Consider the following 15,199-nt stretch of genomic DNA (forward strand, 5'->3'; position numbering starts at 1 on the left):
AACGCATCCAGTGGGACCTCAGAGCTGGGAGCTCAGCTAGAAAGGTGCGAGGGATGGCGTGACAAAGACAAGAGGGAGACAGTAAATGCACAGCAAGGCAGGAAACAAGGCAGGAACAAACCAGGGACAACAAGACAGAGGAAGCAAAACTGAAAATAATGCACATGAGGTGAGGGACTATCAAAACAAAACAGGAAGTAACTAATATAAACACCGGGACTAAGACACATGGGCTTGGCACAGAAACAGAGGTGAACAGGCATGGAGACATGAGTGACTGGCACAGAGAGACTGACCAGGGAACAACGGGAACTCAAGGAAGAGGAGAACAAGACGTCTTGATGCATTCTCAATCATCCAGGGAAGTAAATCTCCAAAAAGTTGATTCTGTTCATCTGGACGTAGCGTTTTGTGGGAGAAACGTTTCATCACTCATCCAAGTGACTTCTTCAGTCTCAGCTGACTGCAGGTTTCCCCAATCTTATAAACAGTACATTTGCATAATGACTGAAACCAGCCCACTGAAGGAACAATGGGCTGGGAGGTCAGTTCCTTAATCTTAATTATGCAAATTCTCATGACCATTGATCAATGGTTCCATCTGCCTCCATAATGACATCTCTCACCTTCTCAACAAAATCCAGGGTGTTCTGGATGTGGTGTTCAGAGCTGCCCACCAGCGGGTTGAGGATCGAAGCCAGAAACTTGGAGATGTTATAGGTGACAGAGTTGATCATCCAGACAATTGTTCTTAAAGGTGCACCCTGTTTATGTATTTTTGGTAAACCATACGGACTTGGTGTAGATTCCCCTGGGTATAGCCTGTGGTACGAGGTCCGGTCAATAGCCTTGTCTTGTTCTAACTGCTTCAGACAGTCTATCACCCTCTTCCTGTAACCACTTACTTGGTCTTGTTTCAGGGGCTCATAAGTATTTTCGTCACTGAGTTGTGACAAAATTTTCTCATAATAGTCTTTCTGGTTTAGCAGTACTGTGCACCTACCCTTGTCTGCCGGAAGGATGATAATGTTGTTGTCATCACTAAGTGATGTGAGTGCCTTCCTCTCCTCCATGGTGATGTTGGATGCTGGGGGCTTTACATTGCTGAGACAGGCCGAAACCTTCGTCCGTAGTTGCTCTGCTTCCACTTCTGCAATATTGTTGTTACGAATTGCTGTTTCTATGGCTGCGATCAGCCATAGAAACAGATTATAGCAAAATTCAGCCCTTTAGCAAGGATGTTTTTCTCTGTTTGGGTGAGCTGTCTGTCAGACAAATTCTTCACCCACTTGTCCACATCCTCGGTGTTGCATCCTTGTCTCTTCTGGTCGCTGAGGACACTCTCCGTATTTTGCGGCGGTTTCTGACGTACAACAAGTAAGTCAGTGGGTTTTGGTCAGTGGTTGTTGATCAATGGTCATGAGAATTTGCATAATTAAGATTAAGGAACTGACCTCCCAGCCCATTGTTCCTCAGTGGGCTGGTTTCAGTCATTATGCAAATGTACTGTTTATAAGATTGGGGAAACCTGCAGTCAGCTGAGACTGAAGAAGTCACTTGGATGAGTGACGAAACGTGTCTCCCACAAAACGCTACGTCCAGATGAACTGAATCAACTTTTTGGAGGAGAACAAGACGACTAGACCGGGGAGAGACAAAAGGAAAAAGTAGATGAGACGGGGACACAAAGAAACATGGAAGGGAATGACAAGAGACACGAGGCTTAAACTATACACAGGCACAGGAGACAAACGACTACTAACGGACAACACGAAGTAACAAAACCTGGAATCACAAGCAGGCGATTACTAGACAACGCACAGAGAACACGGGGAAACATGATAACGAAAACAACTGAGAACAAAACCCAGATAAGAGAAACTCTAAACACTAAGAAATGACGTGAGAATCAGAATCAGAAAAGGTTTTATTGCCAAATGTTGAGCAGGTTTACAACATTAGGAAATTGCTGCGGTGATTAGTGCAAACATACTGTCATATAACGCTTAAATAGACATGAAAATAAAAATAAGAATAAGAATTAAAAGTACTAAGTAGATAGATATATACATGAGTGCAGGTGGTGATCAGTGCCAAACATGGAATGATGCAGTGAACACAGCGTAGGGTCATGTGTTAGTGGTGGGAACAGTCATACGGTTATTGTTCATGAGTCCAACAGCAGAGGGGAAGAAACTGTTCTTATGGCGAGAGGTTCTGGTGCGAATGGACCGGAGCCTCCTGCCTGAGGGGAGCAGGTCAAACAGACTGTGTCCAGGGTGAGAAGGGTCAGCTGAGATCCGAGCTGCACGCCCCAGTGTCCTGGAGGTGTACAGGTCCTGCAGAGATGGGAGTCTGCAGCCAATCACCTTCTCAGCAGAGCGCACAACATGCTGCAGTCTCTGTTTGTCCCTGATAGTGGCTCCAGCGTACCACACGGTGATGGAGGAGGTGAGGATGGACTCGATGATTGCAGTGTAGAATTGCATCATTGTCCGTGTTGGCAGGTTGAATTTCTTCAGCTGCCTCAGGAAGTACATCCTCTGCTGGGCTTTCTTAATGACGGAGGTGATGGTGGGCTCCCACTTCAGGTCCTGAGTGATGGTGGTACCCAGGAAGCGGAATGAGTCCACAGAGGTGATGAGGGTGTCAGTCAGGATGATGGGGGGAGTGGGGCTGTGTGCTTCCTGAAGTCCACAGTAATCTCCACTGTCTTCTGGGCATTCAGCACCAGGTTGTTGTGGCTGCACCAGGACACCAGACGTTCAACCTCCCTCCTGTAGGCAGACTCATCCCCGTCCGAGATGAGCCCAATAACGGTGGTGTCATCTGCAAACTTGATTAGCTTGACAGACTGGTGGGTGGAGGTGCAGCAGTTGGTGTACAGGGAGAAGAGCAGAGGAGAAAGAACACAGCCCTGAGGGGAGCCAGTGCTGATGGTCCGGGAGTCCGAGACATTCTTTCCCAGCCTCACATGCTGCTTCCTGTCCGTCAGGAAGTCAGTGATCCACCGGCAGATGGGATCAGGCACATTAATCTGGGAAAGCTTGCCTTGGAGATGGTCTGGAAGGATGGTGTTGAAGGCAGAGCTGAAGTCCACAAACAGGATCCTGGCGTAGGTTCCTGGGGAGTCCAGATGCTGCAGGATGAAGTGTAGGGCCATGTTGATGGCGTCATCTACAGACCGTTTGGCTCTGTATGCAAACTGCAGGGGGTCCAGGAGGGGAGCCGTGAGGGTCTTGAGGTAGGAGAGAACCAGGCGCTCAAATGTCAACCTGACACAGAGGGACGAGAGACCAAATACAGAAATGGGATTAGACAGGAGTACTCTCAAAAAACAGAAAAACCAGGAAATTCACACACAACAAGCTGGATGTAGCTATGTAAATACACACACACACACACACACACACACACACACACACACACACACACACACACACACACACACACACACACACACACACACACACACACACACACACACACACACAGATTAAGCACACTTTAATAATCCCTGAGGAAAGGCAATAAAAACAGTAACAGGCTGAACTAATTAAATAATACTTTATATTACAAAGTTTACAAAGTATAACAAAGAGCTCTAATATATATACAAATATTTCAAATTAAATATCAAGAATATTACAGAGCTGAAATATATAAGTGTGGCAGGGCATGGTCTGTGGCGCAGCTGCGGGGGAGGCGGACACACCTGAGCAGCATCAGCAATCACACTCTGCTTAAAGCAGAATGAACTGGGTCCTGGGGGCGTCGTTGTTGTTGGTGTGTTTGGCTGGCAACTGAAAAGCTGCAGTTGCGTGTAAGTTATGACAACCGGAAATAAAAGAAAGTGTTGAAAAGTCAACGTGTGCAATATGTGGCCCTGTCTGCTACGTCTGTTACAATAAGATTGACATGTTACTTTACCCTGTAAAACTTGTGGGCATGTGCAAAAACTATTGCAGTATACTGATTGGTTAAACTGCTATTTTATCACCTGAATATCAAACACCACCTTTAACGCAACAGCTTAAATCAAGTAGAAGAACTCATGGGAGTCTTCTGTTCTGTATTCCTCGTATTTCTGACTTCTAGTTATATTTTTGGACTTTTACAGCATTCTCTTATTTGTTGGTGGTCTGCATTTCCCTCTTCAGTTCTTATTGTTCACTTGCTGTTGCATTTCTGATAATTGAGTACGCCTCTGTCTTGTTTCCTCCCAGCTGTGGTCAATCCTCATTACTCCTCAGTGCGTGAGGGTGTCTGCTTACCCTCACTGTGTGTTTTCGGGTTCCTGTTTCTGGGTCTTCACCTTCTAACCATCCACACAAGACTGCAGACTCTGCAGCTTCAGCACAGCAAGAAGTTTTACACCTGAAACAAACATACGGCGGCTCACAGAAGCACTTTGTGTGCAGGAGGTCAGGAGGTCCATTTTGGTTGGTTGACTTTATCTGTTTCCTGTCACGGTGGAACAGGCGTGAGCTCAGTGACCAGATAAAAGTGCAGATATGGAGGCTTTGTTCCCATGAGGAACACCACATCTGTCATCAGAGCTTTGATAAAAGGATTAATCAGCCTCTTTATCCTCATCCTTCTCATTTCTCTTTTCCTCTTCCTCCTTTGTTTTTATCTTTACTTCCTTTTTTAATAGCTTCCTCTCCTTCCTTTGGTTTCATGTCTCTCCCAGTCTGTTGCTTAGAGTGAGACGTGGAGCTTCCCTCAAGTGTGTGAAGAGGCAGAAGTTTGATTGAACATCACAGGGAGGAGTTTGTGTTTAATAGGGCAGGGTTAGAGTTAGGCCAGAATCATCATTATTATTGATTTTAAATAATATTTAAAGGAATACCCCACGACAGGCCCAGCCCCCTGTGTGCAGTGTTGGGTTACTGGCAGATGCAGCAGAGGATCCGGGTTTGTGCCTCTGGGAGACAAGTGGCTGAACGGTGTGAAGAAAAGGCCTCAGATGGTCGTGATGGTGTCAGCATGGCTCCTCTGGTCTTCAGCTGAGCCTTCGGGATGCAGAATGGGGCAATAAAACTGTGATCGAAGGGTGGGATCAAAGCAGAACAGATGGAGGACAAAAGCAGAAAGGCGAGACGTGAGGGCTGGATGAGAGAAGAGGTACAGAGATGATGATGATGGATGATGATGAGAGACAGGCTCAAAGAAAGACAGAGTGGAAAGAGACATTACGGGAAGGTAATGGGAACCGTTTCATTGCTGAAGTCAGTGCTAATTGGTGGCTTTTATTCGCGGTTAGCATGTTTTTGTAAATGCAGGATGGTGGAAATGTCCTCTTGTCTCGCTCTCTGAAACTGGAAAACAGAGCCAGGAGGTCGGGGGGACAGAAGCCAGTTTATTCACAGTGACTCTTTGTGTTTTTGGCTCTATTCATGGATTTGCTCATTTATTCCAGGCAACAGAAAATAAAATCAGAGATGCTCGGACTTGTCGATTCCTTTAACTTTCACCTGCTCTACCTCTGCTCTACCTATCGAACCATTTCACAGCTCGCTTCCTTTTCTTCTTCTTCTCTTTGTCAGGTTTGGGGTGAAACTGTGTGTTTGTGGCAATTTTTAATAAGTGTGTGTGAGTCGGATTCCTGTAATCATACTTACGCTCTCTCTCTGTCATCTCCCTGCAGATACTACGCTATCTGCTGCCAGCCTCTGGTCTACCGGAACAAAATGACGCCCATGCGAGTGGCTTTAATGATCGGCGGCTGCTGGGTCATTCCCACTTTCATCTCCTTCCTGCCCATCATGCAGGGCTGGAACAGTATCGGCATCGACCACCTGGTGAGTGCTGCGGGCTGGCGTCCGCGTGGGAGGGGGGATCTTTTTCACAAGTTCGTGGAAGTGAAAGCTGCCCGAGGAGACACAAAGACGAGCCAAAGATGGAAAAAAGCTGAACAAAATATGTTTAGCATAAACATTTTAAAAAATGGGATTCTGGGAAGTTTTGTTTACACGAAGAAGAAATGCTTCATGCGTCACTGTGGCAACAACAACAACAACAGCATATCAGACACAGAGACAGACAGACGAGGCTGCCGACACCACAGACACAGGGTCGAGTTGTGTTTGAGTTCAGTTTAAGATCCGCTGTGACACAAGCGCCATGCAAAGAACGGAAACAAAATGACGCGCTCACAGATTCAGTCTGGACAAACGGGTTTCACTCACTCTTTGAGGCTTTCAGGAAAAAACTTGTCCCTTTAAATGTTTATTTCTTCTTGCCCTCTGAAAGTTTTCCATCTGAAAAAGAAAATTCATAAAATCACTGAGTTCCTAAACACTGAGATGAGCGCCCGGGACACTCTGGAAACACTAATTTTCCCTGGAACATCCCAGAATATTTACACGTGTGTTTCCCTCCCACCAGCCTACATATTCCTGTGTATTATACTGTGGATGATTAACATCCAGATGTAAGACAGATGAAAACAGTGTGAGCAGAGAGGTCAGTGTGGAGCTCAGCTGCCTGACGATGACCACACCTTACCTGTCTCAGGTGTAAGAACTCTCTGATCTTCTCTCCGCGTGTCGGGAATAACTGACTGAGTATTAATGAGGTCACAGCTTTGGTGTCATGTGCAGAAACGTGGGCATCTCTGACTTCAGAGGTACACCTGTGAAGCTGCAGGTGAGGCTCACTGATGTGAAGGCCACATTCAGCAGCTCGATGACCTCTGACCCCTCAGTGTATATCCATGAAGTCATTAGAATAGTTCCTGAGACCAGCATCACTGCCTTCTGATGCACATGCAGTCATTCTGACTATAAGCTGCCTTAAATATGGAGAATGCTCTGAGTTCAGGGGTAAAAAGTTAACCTTACTGCCAAACCTCTGCTTTGTAAGCATGTCAGATACAGTGGGGCAAAAAAGTATTTAGTCAGCCACCGATTGTGCAAGTTCCCCCACTTAAAATGATGACAGAGGTCAGTAATTTGCACCAGAGGTACACTTCAACTGTGAGAGACAGAATGTGAAAAAAAAATCCATGAATTCACATGGTAGGATTTGTAAAGAATTTATTCATAAATTAGGGTGGAAAATAAGTATTTGGTCACCTCAAACAAGGAAAATCTCTGGCTCTCACAGACCTGTAACGTCTTCTGTAAGAAGCTTTTCTGTCCCCCACTCGTTACCTGTATGAATGGCACCTGTTTGAACTCATCATCTGTATAAAAGACACCTGTCCACAGCCTCAAACAGTCAGACTCCAAACTCTGCCATGGCCAAGACCAAAGAGCTTTTGAAGGACACCAGGAAAAGTATTGTAGACCTGCACCAGACTGGGAAGAGTGAATCTACAATAGGCAAGCAGCTTGGTGTGAAAAAATCAACTGTGGGAGCAATCATCAGAAAATGGAAGACATACAAGACCACTGATAATCTCCCTCGATCTGGGGCTCCACGCAAGATCTCATCCCGTGGGGTCAAAATGATCATGAGAACGGTGAGCAAAGATCCCAGAACCACACGGGGGGACCTGGTGAATGACCTGCAGAGAGCTGGGACCAAAGTAACAAAGGTCACCATCAGTAACACACTACAACGGCAGGGAATCAAATCCCGCAGTGCCAGACGTGTTCCGCTGCTGAAGCCAGTGCATGTCCAGGCCCGTCTGAAGTTTGCCAGAGAGCACATGGATGATACAGCAGAGGATTGGGAGAATGTCATGTGGTCAGATGAAACCAAAGTAGAACTTTTTGGTATAAACTCAACTCGTCGTGTTTGGAGGAAGAAGAATACTGAGTTGCATCCCAAGAACACCATACCTACTGTGAAGCATGGGGGTGGAAACATCATGCTATGGGGCTGTTTTTCTGCCAAGGGGACAGGACGACTGATCCGTGTTAAGGACAGAATGAATGGGGCCATGTATCGTGAGATTTTGAGCCAAAACCTCCTTCCATCAGTGAGAACTTTGAAGATGAAACGAGGCTGGGTCTTCCAACATGACAATGATCCAAAACACACCGCCCGGGCAACAAAGGAGTGGCTCCGTAAGAAGCATTTGAAAGTCCTGGAGTGGCCTAGCCAGTCTCCAGACCTCAACCCCATAGAAAATCTGTGGCGGGAGTTGAAAGTCCGTGTTGCTCGGCGACAGCCCCAAAACATCACTGCTCTCGAGAAGATCTGCATGGAGGAATGGGCCAAAATACCAGCTACTGTGTGTGCAAACCTGGTAAAGACCTATAGTAAACGTTTGACCTCTGTTATTGCCCACAAAGGTTATGTTACAAAGTATTGAGTTGTATTTTTGTTATTGACCAAATACTTATTTTCCACCCTGATTTACGAATAAATTCTTTACAAATCCTACCATGTGGATTCATGGATTTTTTTTTCACATTCTGTCTCTCACAGTTGAAGTGTACCTCTGGTGCAAATTACTGACCTCTGTCATCATTTTAGGTGGGGGAACTTGCACAATCGGTGGCTGACTAAATACTTTTTTGCCCCACTGTATACTCTGTGTTCTCTGCTGTTTAAATGTGGAAATCTCTGCTTTAACCCATCCACCTTCCACTCGGTGAAAACAGTCCACTGAGACTGAGGTGTTTCGCTCCATATAAGCCACAGTGATCACAAGGAACAGAGACGATTTGCTCCTGCGCCCCCCTGCAGATGTGGATCGGGCTGCCCTGATGTTGGGACGAGAATGGGGCAGATAACATTCTCATTTAGCTGTGACTCAGTAAAAGTGATTCCACTCTGCCCGACACACAGCCTGAAGAGCAGCACTGGCCCACAGAGCACCTTCATCCTCTCCACCATCTCCCCCTGATCATATTTATTAGGGGTGGGTTTTAATAATCGATTCATCGATTAAAATCGATTCTGGCTTGGATAACGTGATATCGATTCATTAAAATCCTGAATCGATTTTTTTATATAAATGTATTTTGCCCAAAATTTCAGAATCTCAGGTGAAACGTCACAAAATTTTGACAACCACCAAACATTTAAAACAGTAAATGAGAGCAGGTACACGGCTTCTGCACAAAGACGTAAACACAAAGCGCGGACCGCAGATCAGAATCAATGAGATGTCGCCTTTCTCACCCGCACGGACACAGTCGGGGCTGAAAGCCGACAGCTCGCTGATTCTGATGTTTCAGATTTAAACTTTTTAAAATTATACAAAATTCAAAACGTTAGCCGTGTCTCTAATAAAACCTCTGTAACTTCAGAGGTAATGTTCATAAATTGATTAATGGTTTTCTTTCGTTTTTGATCTACTGCAGAATATTTTTATAAAATCATCTTCATGTTTTTCTGTGTTTTATCTTCAGTAATTTGACACAAAGGCATCTGCTGTGACGCTCACACCTTTGGTAAAGTCTGGAAAGTGTCAGCTTCCTTTTTATAGATGCAACAATATGTAAATGTACTGATCTGAATTCTAATATTTCTGACTGTCTGAGGCAAGATTTCCCAGATTCAAATCGAATTGAATCGAATCGAATTGAATCAAATCGTGGATCGAATCGATTCAGGAACTTGTGAATCGGAATCGAATCAATTCTAGTAATCAGTGACGATACCCAGCCCTAATATTTACTGTCAGTCTGTATAAATCCACTGATTCAGGCGAGAGCAGGTTACTACCTCTGTGATGAGTGGATCAGTCAGTGTAAGGTGATGCAGTGTAGCCATGACGTGACCACACAGTCAGTGAGATGTGTGGGTGTGTGTGTCCCTGTGTGTGTGTGTGTGTGTGTGTGTGTGTGTGGGTGGGTGTCCCTGTCTGTGTGTGAGAGTGTGTGTGTCTGTGTGTGTGAGTGTGTGTGTGTGTGTCCATCCTGCCTTACACACTCATTTATATTCCTCCAGCTGTCTCGGTTGCTGCTCGCTGTTTTCAGAGGTGATGGGCTCTGGTGTCATAAACAGTCTGATAAATAAAGTCTTTAACAACATGAGCATTGCAGAAATCATTCTCACATGTGTGTGTGACCGAAAACAAACGCAGAGGGAAGGTTAGAGAGCGAGTGCACGAGGAGACTGTGAAAGAGAGAGCGATTGTCCCCTGCCACCTTTAACCTCGCTCACCCCGTCCATCTTCATCGAAACGCCAGCAAAACTTTCTCTGAGCTGCCTGTCAACACAAGGACCGGGGTCACACAGACACACATAAAGTCATAGACACACACACTCACACTGTGGCAGCAGCTCTCGTGGGGCTCATTAAGCTGCTGAGTGTTGCAAGTGATTTTGGCACAGATCACGTGGAAACGAGTGTTTTGTGCAGACCTGTCAGGCAGCTGGGGCTCGTGTCACTGCTGTTTCTGATGTGCTGATGACTTTATGAAGACAGCTCTGTGGTTTATCCTGATCATTTCCATCAGTGAGGTTTGAGTCTTTCAGGTGTTCCTTCATTGTGTCACCTGAGCTTTTTCTGAAACACTCTGCCATACTAACATTTACTGTTATCATAATGTTCTTTTAATATTCTGATCATTTCAGCTTTGTGTAACTTCATAAATTAGACCGACGTGTCCTCATAGGAGTTTGGAAGTTTCTTTGCATGCTTACATTAATTACATTTTAAGGACACATGCAAATAAGAATGTCCCCGGAGTTTTGCTGACTGTAAATGGAGCTGTTATAAGTGGTACAGCGAGGAGTCGTGTAGTATTTGAAGAAAGATTTGATCCATGATTAATGTCACATCATTGCACTGTGGAAGGAACTCACCTGACAGCCAATGATTAGTTTTCTATTTTTTTGCCTTCCTGAGCATCAGAACCAGAGCATAGCAAGACTCTACCAACAAAATGTAAGCAGCATATTTTATAGGAATAAATATCAGATATACCGTGTTTCTACACTGTAAATGGACCTTTTGATCACATCATGGGTCACTGAGCAGGTTCAGTGCTTTTCCTAAAAATGCCCAAATCCCGTATCACGCCAAACAGACAAACTAGACTCTTGAAAACTAAAAGCACTATTCTAGTGCTTTTATTCTAAAAGCACTAGAATAAAATAAAAATGATCAAATTAGAATGAACGACTGCAGAGAGCGCTTTGGTCCCCGTTAGTTCAGTCATTACGGGCTTTGATGGATGAGTTTCTGGAGACAGACATCCTGCACAGATTTTCCTGCCTCTGACACGTGCCCTGCATACAATCATTAAAAACGATGAATGTAGTAAAAGCTGAACTCAAGTAAGAAAATTCACCCAGGAAACTGAATTTAAAACCAAAGGTCAAATGAAATAAGAGTAAAACTAGAGAAAAACAGATAAAGTGGAATAGCTGGTCGCATGTTACGGACGGCAAGGTCAGCTGGTCGCAGCAGCGAGCTGAGCCTGTGTGCGCACTGACTTTTCTCCCTGCTCTTTCACCAGATTAACGAGCGGCGCTTCAACAACAGCAGCAACACTACGTCCTGCGTCTTCATGGTCAACAAGCCGTACGCGCTCACCTGCTCCTTGGTGGCCTTCTACATCCCTCTGGTCCTCATGGTGCTGGCCTACCAGAGGATCTACATCACAGCCCGGGCGCACGCCCTGCAGATCAGTATGCTGCAGCGGGCCGGAGGAGCTGGTACCAGTGCCGCCGGGACTTCTGGTGGGGTTGGCGCCAGTGCACCGGATTCTGCCGACCATCAGCGCAACCACCGCATGCGAACAGAAACTAAGGCGGCAAAGACGCTGTGCATCATCATGGGCTGCTTCTGCCTGTGCTGGGCGCCGTTCTTCGTTACCAATGTTGTGGACCCCTTTATAGACTACACCGTGCCCGAACAGCTGTGGGCTGCCTGCCTGTGGCTGGGCTACATCAACTCCATGCTGAACCCCATCCTCTACGCGTTCCTCAACAAGTCCTTCCGCCGTGCCTTCCTCATCATCCTGTGTTGCGGGAGGCAGAGGTACCGCAGACCGTCCATCCTCGGCTCCGGCGCTCCGTGCACGGCCACGCAGATAAACGGCTCCACGCACGTGCTCAAGTAAGTCCTGTCCCACCCAGAGACCGAAGGTGTGCAGTCATACTCAGCCCACCCATTTACAGTCATACAGCACAGTGTTTATTGGTCTGCACACAGACAAGCTTGACCTGGATGCTGTGGGTGTGGGTGCTGTTGCCCCTTTTTTCTCTAAATGTTGGGAAAACATTCAAAACTAATTGAACATTTAGGAAAACTTGCACGACATCTGGTGCACGCAGGCATTTTAAAGTTTCAATGTAGCTTGTTGGTACATGTAGCGCAGGGTTTTACAGTCACCCCAGACTTTAGTGTATTACTGCAGTATTTCTGTTTATTGGTATTTCAGTAGTAATCTTTCATCACGCCTGGGTTGAATTGAGAAAACTGTGTTTCCATGTGTGTTAGAGACGACCTTATCTCTGTAAGTACCCTCTCCTGTCCCTGCACACTCAAACGCTGCCTTGGCTTCTGACTTGTCCACCTAATTCAGTGTGTGAAGGTAGAAACGTGTTTAACAGCAATAAGGACACGTGTGTTGAATATGTTATTTTTTCAGTGTGTTTTAATAGAAGGATCTTATCTGTGCTTGGGAAAGACAAATGATGCAGTGCAGTCCTGTTTCTGCTGGAAGGGTCAAATCATCAAGCAGAGGCTGTTTATGTGACTGAAATATGAGTCATGTATGTTTAAGAAAAAGACAGGAAGTTGTTACATCTGCAACACCTTTCATCGCCGCCGGACAGAGGTTCATACAGATTCTGTCCCTCTGTTCCCTTCGTTATCCTCAGCCCAGGTGTTCTTAGCTCCTCACACTCCTTTTAATCCTGCCTACCTCCTATTTAAGGTACTGTGCAGTGGTTCAGGAGTATACAGGAGTATTTCAGGTGCTATGCAGTATTTCAGGTACTATGCAGTATTTCGGTAGTATTTCAAGAGTATTTCAGGTACTATGCAGTATTTCAGTAGTATTTCAAGAGTATTTCAGGTACTATGCAGTGTTTCAGGAGTATTTCAGGTACTATGCAGTGTTTCAGGAGTATTTCAGGTACTGTGCAGTGTTTCAGGAGTATTTTAGGTACTATGCAGTATTTCAGGAGTATTTCAGGTGCTGTGCAGTGTTTCAGGAGTATTTCAGGTACTGTGCAGTGTTTCAGGAGTATTTCAGGTGCTATGCAGTGTTTCAGGAGTATTTCAGGTGCTGTGTAGTATTTCAGGATTATTTTAGGTACTGTGCAGTGTTTCAGGAGTATTTCAGGTACTATGCAGTATTTCAGTAGTATTTCAGGTACTATGCAGTAATTCAGAAGTATTTCAGGTGCTGTGCAGTATTTCAGGAGTATTTCAGGAGTATTTCAGGAGTATTTCAGGTGCTGTGTGCAGAATGTGAAGCAAACTCCTGCTCAGGCAGACGTTGAGCTCTACACGACTGTGAGCTACGGTTTTTGTGTGGTTTCAGTTTTCTCAACCGTTGCCATACCTGTTCATTCTCTGCAGGACACACACATAGATGTCAGATATTGCTGGAGCCTTCATGTTTGAGTCGCGGGGCGTTTCTGTCTTTCCTGTCAGCTCTGCTGTGTTCCTGCCACTGTGGAATCAAACTGTTTTCATCCACAAATGTTCAAACTTAACATCAAATTAAATTTAGTCTGCAGAACTGCATGCTAAATTTAATTTTGCACTCATATTAATATTCTATACCTCCATAGCACAGTTTTCCAACAGCGCATGTTATTTGCTTTCGGGAGGAAGAATCCATGGCGTTCCATAATGAACGTCATTAGAAGTTGGATTTCCTGCGTGGTGACTTTTTAAAATATTTGTACTTATCCTGTACTAATATTTGACTGTAATACCAGTGTTATAGGCATGTTATTCACCACAAACACATAATTAAGCCTCCTGGTGTGACACTCCGTGCAGCACCACCTCTGGACTGGAGGACATTCATTAGTCAGTTAGTTTTGCGCTCCCTGGTTAATGATCAGGATCTGTGGGCTCTGTGGAGGCACAACAATGTGTGATCTAATGTACTGTATACCAGCGGTCCCCAACCTTTTTTTGTGCCACGGACCGGTTTATGCCCAACAATATTTTCACGGACTGGCCTTTAAGGTGTCGCGGATAAATACAACAAAATAAAACTAGTACCGGTACCGAAAAAAAGATTTATTCATAACACACGTGAAAAGACCCAGGAAAACCGAGTTAACGATAAAAACGATAACAAAATAACGCTGAAAACCGATAAAAACCCTGAAAACCATACATTTCACACCAGAGCCTCAACTCTCGCGGCCCGGTACCAAACGACTCACGGACCGATACTGGTCCGAGGCCTGGGGGTTGGGGACCGCTGCTGTATACTATACTGTATCTGGTGCTTGTGTGACCTCTCAGATTAAAAATATCCACATTTCAGAGTTTGACAGTCACGCTCAAACACCCACAAAGAACCTAAACATACAAATGTGATTCCCAGGATACCAGCTACATCTGCACACACCTGGCAGGTGACATTTAAATGATGCATCGCTCTGTCCATCATTTCTTTTTCTTTTGGATCCCTTTGGGATCCAAGATTGTCCTCCTCATGTCTCTGTGTCGTACTCTGTATGCTCCACACTGCTAAAGAACATTTTCAGCTTATTACCATCACTCTTACCAGAATTACCTGTTGTTGCTGTTCCCACAACTAATATGGCTGATAAGACATGGAGGAAACAGACGCAGCATCCATATTTAATATTTAGCATCATGTTGCAGGTAAACGATCACCTTGTCTGCGATGGTGAGACTCGAATCAGCTTCTGATTCACTGATCGCAGATAAAGCACTTTGGGTGTGAGAGATGATAATCAAGTAACTAACATCAATTTACATAATCAAAGTAGTTTAAAATAAAATCAAAATTAAATGTAAAATAATGAAAAAATTTCAAATTAAAACAGGTTTCTTGGTGCAAAGACAGAAGAGCAGGTGTGTCAGTCCTATCACCTGATCACCTCATTGAGTAATGTAATCAGATTACATTTACAGTGGTTGTCTTTGTGGGACAGTTAAGGTTTTCTATAAAAAACTGGATTCATGTGAAGCTCCTTGCAGGCAATAACACGTGTTTATCAGTGACATCGCACATCACCTCTTATTTGTGGAAATATTAATATAAATAATCATATATGTTCAGTCTGGTTTAGAAATGACATTAAAAAAATAAAGAAGTCCAGCTAAGTGAGATTAACAGATCTC

At 44.9% G+C, this 15,199-nt stretch overlaps 1 protein-coding gene across 4 annotated transcripts in view; it reads left to right on the forward strand.

The window, feature by feature from the left end:
* htr4 (5-hydroxytryptamine receptor 4) overlaps nt 1-15,199 on the forward strand; it is a 159,224-nt gene that overhangs the window by 105,102 nt on the left and 38,923 nt on the right. For 3 of the 4 annotated variants that reach the window (XM_026185333.1, XM_026185317.1, XM_026185309.1), the window contains exons 5-6: nt 5,651-5,804; nt 11,370-11,971. In XM_026185333.1, coding sequence (XP_026041118.1) covers nt 5,651-5,804; nt 11,370-11,971 — 756 coding nt within the window. Of the gene's footprint in view, nt 1-5,650; nt 5,805-11,369; nt 11,976-15,199 lie in introns of those variants that run through there. The other variant, XM_026185326.1, reaches the window with a different exon arrangement.

Source organism: Astatotilapia calliptera, chromosome 2 (genome assembly GCF_900246225.1).
Source record: "Astatotilapia calliptera chromosome 2, fAstCal1.2, whole genome shotgun sequence".
Taxonomy (NCBI): Eukaryota; Metazoa; Chordata; class Actinopteri; order Cichliformes; family Cichlidae; genus Astatotilapia; species Astatotilapia calliptera.